This window comes from Engraulis encrasicolus, chromosome 4, assembly GCF_034702125.1.
Source record: "Engraulis encrasicolus isolate BLACKSEA-1 chromosome 4, IST_EnEncr_1.0, whole genome shotgun sequence".
NCBI classification, from domain to species: Eukaryota; Metazoa; Chordata; class Actinopteri; order Clupeiformes; family Engraulidae; genus Engraulis; species Engraulis encrasicolus.
Genome location: NC_085860.1, coordinates 2770001 through 2780000, shown reverse-complemented (window position 1 = coordinate 2780000; position 10000 = coordinate 2770001). Strand labels below are relative to the sequence as shown.

General features: G+C 44.3%; 1 protein-coding gene across 2 annotated transcripts in view; it reads left to right on the top strand.

Annotated features, from left to right (window-relative positions):
- Positions 1-10000, top strand: part of iqch (IQ motif containing H) — a 60232-nt gene that overhangs the window by 10641 nt on the left and 39591 nt on the right. For both annotated transcript variants that reach the window (XM_063196517.1, XM_063196518.1), the window contains exons 9-12: positions 4089-4706; positions 6968-7034; positions 8293-8379; positions 8627-8805. In XM_063196517.1, coding sequence (XP_063052587.1) covers positions 4089-4706; positions 6968-7034; positions 8293-8379; positions 8627-8805 — 951 coding nt within the window. The remainder of the gene's footprint in view (positions 1-4088; positions 4707-6967; positions 7035-8292; positions 8380-8626; positions 8806-10000) is intronic.

Sequence of the window (10000 nt, the reverse complement as noted above, 5' to 3'; positions counted from 1 at the left end):
TTGTAACCAACTGTGTTTTCCGAAGAAAAAAACAAAGGGCTGGTCTATTGTCACATTAGATCAATTTCAATTTATTTGTTTAGGGGGAAAGCCCCTTGAGATAGGATATCTCGTTTTCGAGGGGGTCCCCAGGACAAACAGTACAGTACAGAAACAAGAACAGATACTAAAACAAAATACAGAAACAAAAACAGAACACTGATCAGGACAACACTTTCACACATACAGTACTTTCACACAAAGTCTCCCCCACTCCCACCCCAACGTCGTCACCCTAGAAAGAATAACAGTTGGTCAAAACATGGCAGTATTAAGCCTACACATTTACAAAGTATAATATTCGGTATGTAGCATACAGTACAGTAGTACTCAGCACATCAGCATTAGACATAATCAGACACCTGATCATAATAATTATTCAAAAACATTGACATGTAGAGTTCTCCTGTAAGTAGGTAAAGATGGAGAATTTGAATGAGTGAAAGGAGGCTATGGATCTGATATGCCCCGGCAGACTATTCCAGTCGTAGGGCGCTCTAAATTTAAACGCCCGTCTACCAATCTCCTTTGTAATGTTTGGCACCGTGAACGTGGGGTGTTCAGTGAGCCGTAGTCTATGGCCAGGTCTATGTGAGATTAGATACAGCCTTTAAGATATTGGGGAAAGTCAAGGTACACACATTTAAAGATAAACTGATACCAGTGAAACTGTCTTCTGGCTTTTGGTGATAGTACGTTCAGGGAGTCATACAGTACACAGTGATGGGTCCTAAACGGACATCTAAGAACAAATCTACACAAGTTATTATAGGCTACAGTTAAATGAGCAGGCCTAAATGAGCAGGCCTTTTTGCATGATCTTTATGACAGTGATCTGCATCGTATCGGTGGGATGGTTGATGTTGAATTAGCCTGGGATTTTTTTAAAACTGCTTTTACTAAATTAATTGATAAGCACGCCCCCATGAGGAGATATCGGGTCAGTGGCAGAGATAATCCGTGGTTTGATGATAACCTGGCAAACCATATCAGGCAGAGGGATAAGGCTTGGTCTCTGGCCAAGCGACAAGGCGATCCTGTATCCTGGAATAATTATAGGGCACTACGAAATAAGTGTACAAAGTTAGTTAAAGCTGCCAAAAGCAACCATTATATGCAATTGATAAACGAAAATTTAAATGACCCCTGTAAATTCTGGAAGTTGATTAAGTCCACAGAGGGAGCTGTTGAAATACCCACACTACCTGAAGTATTAAATACATCTCAAGGTGAGGTTAAAGGGAAGGATAATATTATAAATGCATTTAATGAACATTTTAATATGGCGGCAGAGAAAGTTACATCTCACCTTCCGGTGTCAGGTAACCTTACTCTGCCTCAAAAAGAAATCTCATCCTGTTTTAATTTCGCAGCTATTACACCCTTCCAAGTGTATCAAGCACTGTCAAAATTAGATGTAAGAAAATCCACTGGTGCAGACAAAATTGAGCCCCTTTTTTTGAAGGCAAGCAGCAAGTGTGATTGCCAGTCCTATAGCCTCAATATTTAATCTTAGCCTCACAAGTGGTGAAATTCCAAGGTCATGGAAATCAGCAATGGTTCTCCCGCTACTAAAAGGAGGTGACCCCTCATTGCCTGACAATTATCGGCCCATTTCTAGATTATCAGTAACTGCTAAAATATTTGAGTCTTTAGTGAATGAGCAGGTTAAACATTATTTGACTGCTAATGAAATTTTATCATCTACACAATCAGGATTCAGACAATATCACAGCACTATCACCGCCACTACTTTAGTTTCCAATGACATAATCTCTGCCCTAGATAACAAGAGGTCCTGTGCAGCTCTTTTTGTTGATCTTTCTAAGGCATTTGACTGTGTAAATCATGACCTTCTGTTGCAACGGCTACAACATATTGGTTTTAGTGACATGACACGGAAGTGGTTTTTAAATTATTTATCTGGGAGAACCCAATGTGTAGCTGTTGACAATAGTAATTCTGCTCTGGTAGGGGTCAAAATGGGTGTGCCTCAAGGGTCAATTTTGGGGCCTATTTTGTTTACTATTTATATAAATGACCTCTGTGTTGGTCTTGATTCAGCAAAGGTGCATCTGTATGCTGACGACACTGTTCTGTATACATCTGCCCCCTCTGTAAATACTGCAGTTGAGACTCTTCAAACTGCTTTTAGTGTTTTGCAGACATCTTTGCTAAGTCTGCGTTTGGTCCTAAATGCAAAGAAAACAAAGTACATGGTTTTCACGCGTACCCGCTCATCATTATCTAATGTTGAAGTGTCCACTACTGATGGTACCTTGCTAGAAAGGGTTAAAACATACAAGTACTTAGGGATTTGGCTTGATGAAAAGTTGAACTTTGAATCAACATATTGACACATCTTCTTAAAAGCTTAGACCAAAACTGGGTTTTTATTTCCATTTGAAAAAAATATTTTCCTTTTGCTGCTAGGCTAAGATTGGTCCAGTGTCCAGTGTACATTTTTACCCATCTTAGATTATGGTGACATATTATACATGCATGCGTCCACCTCTCTTCTAAAGAAACTAGATGTAGTTTACCATGCGGCACTGCGTTTTATTACAAACGCAAATATGAAAACACATCACTGTGCATTGTATGAAATGGTAACGTGGACTTCACTATCACTTAGGAGGAAAAGCCATTTCCTCATTTTTATTGTGAAGGCGTTGGTGGGTAAACTCCCATCATATATCAATTGTCTGGTGTCACGCCAAACCAGCTCCTATGGCACTAGGTCAGGAAATAAAATTATCTTAAATATCCCTACAGTGCGTACTGAATTAGGTAAGACTTCTTTTAGTTCATATGCCCCACATGTTTGGAATAACCTCCAAAACACATTAAGCTTGGCATCTGTGCCCTCTGTAGAGAGTTTTAAAAATCTTTTAAAAACAACCTTAGTAGAGGAGTGTCACTGCTTTTAAACTCAGTTTTACAGAGGTTTTGTGTGTGTGTTTTTATGTCAGATTTTATTAGTTTGTTAGTTCTTACTGTTTAGTGATTGATGTTCTTACTTGTTAGTCTTGTCCAGTGTCTATTTTGTTTGCCCCTATGTCTGATATGTCTTTTATCCTTACGTGTGCTTTTTTTTACAACAACAAAAAAAAAAATCTGTTTTTTTAATGTCATAATATGCATGTGCCTCCACTGTTTCAATGCCGTCTTGGCCAGGACTCCCTGGAAGAAGAGGTTTCTACCTCAATGGGACCTTCCTGGTTAAATAAAGGTCAAATAAAATAAAAATAAAAATATAAAGGTTTCAGATTTGAGTCTGAGGTGTTTTGATAAACAACATCAGCATAATCTAACAATGGGAATATTAGTGATTTAACTATTCTCAACCGTGTTGGTTGAGGGAAGCAGTTTATTGATCGATACAATAAACGCAGACACTTTTTAACAACAGTGAGAATGTGATGCCTGTATGAGAGTTGTGAATCAAGCCATAGTCCTAAATATTTCAATTCTTCGACTTGGGCCAGTATTGAACCATCAAGAAATTTAAGAGAAACAGAAGAGCCTTGGGTTCGTGATGCTGATCTGGTAGGAAACAACATACAGTATGATTTTTTTGTATTCAGTAGTAGGTGGTTGGACTGGAACCAGTGTTGGCAATCAGGGGTTAAGCATGTAGCCCATTGGCACCACGTAGCGCTTCAGGATGTTCTGAGTTGACCATGAAGAATGTAAAAAGAGACAACTATAGGGTTTTAGACACAATCTTCTCTTCCTGTTTATTCCCAGATTAATTTTAAATAAACATGATCAATGTTAATTGTTCAATCATAGTGTATTTTGAGAAGAACGTCAAGACATCAGTAGTAGGTTGGGGACCCCTGCTTTAGATTGACCAAAAATAACTTGATTATAAGCACTGTTTTCATACTGTAATTGCCCCTTCTCTCTCTTCTTTCTTCTCTCTCTCTCTCTCTCTCTCCATCACTCCTTTACCTCCCTGTCTTTCTCATTCGCCCTTTTTCTCATATCTAACCATCCCTTCTCCATCTCTCTCCCACCCCTCCTCTTTCCCATGCCGACTGCAGCAGTCGATCCTGGCGCCGGTGGCCACCCCCCACAGGCTCTTCCCCTTCGTGATCCTGGAGGGCCAGCTGGACGTGGGGGCGTCCGACTTCCTGCGCTTCCGGCAGCACTACTGCATGTGCAGCCGGGGCGGCGCCCAGCTGGAGGCGGCGCTGGACCAACTGCAGAGCCTGCTGCGGCGCTTCAGGGTGCCCATGGCGCTGGTCAGCGGAGAGCGGCTGGTGGAGCTGCTGCGGAGCGGCGCGCTGGAGGGCAGGGCTGGCAGCGCCGGTGGCGGTCACGGGGCGGCGGTGCCGGTGGACGGGCACGGCTGCAAGCCGAGCGCGCTGGAGATGCGCCTCCTCCAGACCCTGGAGAACCGCGAGGAGGTGGAGGAGGTGATGGGCCGGCCGGGGAGGCGCTACCGGGGGGAGGGGGCCACGGAGGCGGCCGCCGTGCGCATTCAGGCCTGCTGGCGGCGCCACCGGGCTCGCTCTGCCTACCTGGTGTGGCGGCGACGCTGGCTGGCGGCAGGTACCATCGCCATCACCTGGCTCATGCACGCTCAGCTCAGCCGCGTACGCCGGGCTCTGCAGGCCAGACGCCAGCACTGCCTACACAACTGCCAGCTCAGGGCAAAGGTCAGTTCATGGCAACAGCTCATGGCAATGCTACTCAGTGGCCTCATCTGGGCGGAGTTGTCCTGAAATGAGCTGTTTGCTCCACATTTTTCTCTCACACACACACACACACACACACACACACACACACACACACACACACACACACACACACACACACACACACACACACACACACACAGACTTGTACATGATGACTATCACACACACTCACACAGATGTAAACTTCCTTTTCTTTATCTTTCTTTCTTTCTTTCTTTCTTTCTTTCTTTCTTTCTTTCTTTCTTTCTTTCTTTCTTTCTTTCTTTCTTTCTTTCTTTCTTTCTTTCTTTCTTTCTTTCTTTCTTTCTGTGTCTCTCCCATTATGTAGAACGGGTTGCCAGGTTTGTCCACTCCTGCAAAGACCACTTGGCTATTGATATTAACAAGCAAAACTTTAAGCGGACACGTTCTACTTTTGTTGCTCTCGGGGTACAAGTTACAGCTGATTAGCAGTGTCCCATATTCCTGTCTTGGCATGGTCATTTCTCAACGTCAGTGCTAGAGTGGTGTGGGAGTGTGTGGTGTGTACCCAGAGATACCCTTCTCTCCTCCTTCCCCTCCTCCTCTTGGCCACACACCACCCATCGTTAATGTGTGACAATCCTTACAGTTGTGTACATTCTCCTGATTTCTCCTTTTCTCAAGACAAGCAGATTAGTTTGTAGTACAGGGAGGCCCTTGGAGAATTTATTCCCAGGTAATTCCATGGGCACGTGCATTTTGTAACTTGTCTAATTGAATGAGGTGTTTGAGAGAGAGAGAGAGAGAGAGAGAGAGAGAGAGAGAGAGAGAGAGAGAGAGAGAGAGAGAGAGAGAGAGAGAGGTAGCTGTTTTTAATTACTGTGAATAATGCTTGATTTATCTTGTTTGAGGCCCGCGGAGAACAAGACAGGAAAGAGAAAGAGATGGAGACGAATGTGTGAAGGATACATCCATCTTCCAGTGTCATTAATGACTCCTCTGTCTGTCTCTCTGTCTGTCTGTCATCATTACCTAGCAGATAATTGGAATCAGGGTTCACGTTAGCCGGCTGTGGCCGGACATTGGCCGTTTGCATGCATGAATGACCGGCAAAATAAAATGTGGCCGGACAAAATGTCCGACAAAAATGTCAGTAAATAATATTAGCTAATTTTAAATAGGCCTACTTAAAGTTACAAAACACCAGTAGGCCTAATATGAAACTGAACAAAGCTGAAAATATTTGTGAATAGCCCATGTAAATGAACTTGTCATAAGCAGCACGCAATATTGCTTGCGCTCTCGTCCCCACCGTCGTTGTCCCCAATCACGTTATGCTTATAATCACTTGACTCACGCTGGCTGCTGTGCTGTCACGATTCTGTTTTTTTGTAGGCTATTTTTACCAATATATCAGTGAACACAACAAAGGGCATTGCATTTACAAAACCATATCATGCCCAGTTGCGAAGTCAAGCCTAACGGTTTGGGACTCAATGGCATGCGCAGCATCGAATCACTTTCACTTTTACCTCTGCTGAAAATTGGTGGTGGATCTCCAAGTAGGCTACAGAGGGTCAAGTTAAACATTCCAGAGAACGATGGACTCGCGAGAAGTCCCAGTGAAAGTGCATGCAGGGCTTTATAACTGTTTTCATCACCGGCCAAAACGTGGAGCCCATTATAGAGCATCCTACGGAACGTGCCAATTCCCTTACTTTGGAGAGCGCAGGAACACAGCGCAATACAGTTCAAATTTCAGTAGCGTCGATACCATTACTGCACTATTACAGGCATCACCTCGTTACCCAATTTGAGTAGGGAAATCCTCTTAGGGTTTGCTGATAGAATGCACTGTTTGAGTTGATAATTTAGGGATCTGCGCACAGCACGTTGGCTGGCTGTTTTTTCTCTCTCTTTCAGTTCGAGCTCTCGAGTGTGTGAAAGAAAGCGCGCATTTACTCCCCGGCCCGTGCGCACAAGCAGCGCTCTAAATCAACACCAGCCAACTGTCCAAATGTTAGTGCAATTTAAGTTTTGCTGGCAGAAAATACCACTTTACTACACTTTGACCCATTAGGGAGTGTGTGTTTGGCCATATGACGGAAGGTCCGTTCAAATGTCCGGTATTCTGCAATACAGCCGGCCACTTGTCCGGCCGGTAAGAATTCTAGCGTGAACACTGATTGGAATAATAATAATAATAATAATAATATAATAATAGTTTTAATAATGTGCTGTTCTGCTTGTTTCCACAGTACCTGGCAGACAACTGGAAGCGCATCAGCAGTTCTGCGAGAACCATCATACACCTGCCATCTTTAGGTACATCACAACCAGAGATAGTTCATTGGTCCTGTATTCCCCCGGTCATAACTGTACACTGTTTGTCTGGCGGCAAACGCCAGACTAAATCACATGTGTCATCAATTCAAAAAGAATGTGCAAGGCAGCATGGGTACTCCCAGGCTAGTACACTGTAGCTCTATTATTAGCAATGTTAAGGAAGCAAACATTGAGGATTGTTGTAAAGGCATTTTCTATAGACTGTAGGTATTGTCATATGTAGGTGAATTTGCACTTGTCAAACCCAAAGCCTCTCTGTCCTTTGTGTGTGTGTGTGTGTGTGTGTGTGTGTTTGTGTGTGTGTGTGTGTGTGTGTGTGCGTGCGTGTGCGTGTGCGTGTGCGTGTGCGTGTGCGTGTGTGTGTGCGCTTATGCCTGCCTGCCGCTAGCTGTTGAAGCTGAGCAAAGAGAGTAATTAGCAGCAGCTGGGTGACTTTATCTCTGCCTGCCTGCACTGCAGAGGTGTGTGTGTGTGTGTGTGTGTGTGTGTGTGTGTGTGTGTGTGTGTGTGTGTGTGTGTGTGTGTGTGTGTGTGTGTGTGTGTGTGTGCGCGCCTCAGAGTGTGTAGATAATGAACAACTTAAAGCCCTATTGTTTTTAGCAGCATGCTTCGTTAGTTTTGCAAGTTTAATCATTTCATTATGCCACCTAGCTCCTTGATGCTAAAAGACTAAATGCCCCAGTGCCCTCTCCCACTACAGTGCCAGGTTAAAAAAATAGAAAACCCCCCACTCACACACGCACCCTGCCTTCTCTGTCAATTCCTCTATCCCCCGCTCCTCATTCTCTCTCCTTTCCTCTGTCCCCACATTCTTTGTCTATCTCTTTCTCCCTTGCTGTTTCGTCTTTGTCCTTTGTGTGCTGTGCGCACACATCTCACAAAGAGATGAAACATGCATAAACATTTGGATGTCCTGTGGTCCCATGTCTGTCTGCAGTGTATGCGAATAGGCGCATCTTACAGCTGTGTGTGTATGCACGTGCCAGTGAGCTATTTTTCTGTCTGAATATATGTGTGCGTATTTTTGTATTTGTGTATGTGTGTGTTTTGCAGGCTGCAGTGTCCAGCAATATTGTACCCATCAGCTTTTTGAACTGCATGACGTGTGTGTGTGTGTGTGTGTGTGTGTGTGTGTGTGTGTGTGTGTGTGTGTGTGTGTGTGTGTGTGTGTGTGTGTGTGTGTGTGTGTGTGTGTGTGTGTGTGTGTGTGTGTGTGTGTGTGTGTGTGTGTGTTCAGGTTTCTCCCAGGAGCAACGCTTCAGTCTGTGGGGCTTATTTGACATCATGCAGAACAGTCAGATGGGCCGTCTGTGCGATGTCTTTGGTGAGTGTGTGTGTGCGTGCGTGTGTGTGTGTGTGTGTGTGTGTGTGTGTGTGTGTGTGTGTGTGTGTGTGTGTGTGTGTGTGTGTGTGTGTGTGTGTGCGTGTGTGTGTGTGTGTGAGCGAGAGATAGAGAGAGAATTTGTACATATAATATGTGTACATGTGGAATAATATTTCTGTGTGTGTTTGTACTTAAGCCTTGGTGTGTATCAATGTTTGTGCTAATGTGTGCTTGTGTATTTATGCAGATGAGGATGTGCATGTGATCTACCTGGCCCCTAAGCCAGTGGGTGAGGATCTGTCTGAGTACTACACGCAGCTGCTGGCCATGAGGAAGGCAGTGCAGCAGGGGAACCAGTACGCCCCCCCAGACCCCTGCTACAAACGCGTCACCATCCTCACGCCCGAGGCCTGGCAGTACTTCCCAGTAAGGAGCTCTCCATGATTCAACATGTCAAAACACGCACGCACACACACACGGCTGCACACTGACACATGCCTGCCAGCCAAATGCGGGTTTAATTCAGCTTTGGCTGGTAGAACCTGAAGCGTCACTAGCCATTTGGCCGGTGCGTTACTGCACTGAATGAGGAAGCACCCTATATTGAAGTTGTAGTTGTATCTGACCATCGTTGTCATACAAACGCAATACAATGTGATATTGCGAGCCTACAATACCCATGAGCACCCATGTCACGTGTCAACATTGTAAGGCATGCGAGTTAACGTCCCTTAATGACAGGCACGCATGGATGAAAAGTAGCACAGGATAATTGCTGATAAAATAAAGCAAAGTTTCCAACGAAGCGTAAAAATGTGGAGGTAGCGCCCATGTCAACATTCTAGAGCACGTGCGTCCCGAAGTGACAGATGGCATCGATGTAAAGTAGCCCAGGACAGAAAGTGAGACTGAGTTTTCTACAACGAAGAGTCAAAATGTGGAGGTGGACAACTGGAGTTTCTCTATCTGGTGCAAGACTGAAACTGAAAAGAAACTATCCCTGTTAAAATAAACTAGCGAAGCTGCTCTCAACTGATAAGCGATACTAGAGATCTATTTTGAAATCGGCCTTTACAATAATCTGCCCAAGAAGAAAATGACAGCTTCATGACAAAAAGTACACAGTAAGTCAAAACGTGATCAGTTTATATCATTGTCTTATTTTCCTGGACGTTTCCGTCCTGCATATGCCTTCTACTGTGGCACACAATAAAAGAAAGTCTGTAGCCCTTCCAGCAGCTAACGGCCATGTGTGTGCTGTCTAGTTTGTAGGGTCTACTATCGTGAGAAAATATTGCTGAAGAGGTGTTGTTTCACAAGCGGACATTCCCAAGGGCAGGTGGGAGTCACAACGGCTTTGCCCACGTCCTGCGTGGAATATTCAATTTGTGCACATGAATATTTAGTTAGGGAAACTAAAAAAATGGCGTCACCCTCAAAGAAAAAAGGCGTCCTCCTTATATAGTTTCTGTAGCCTATTTGTGCCCTTGCACAACACGGCGTGTTTACTGTGCTTGGCGCATAATGTGGCATTCTTGTTCTTTTGTCTTTCATGAAGCCTGCCTTGCACACATTGGCGTGAGATTTGGCCAGTGACATTGAGTGAATTATATATCATATG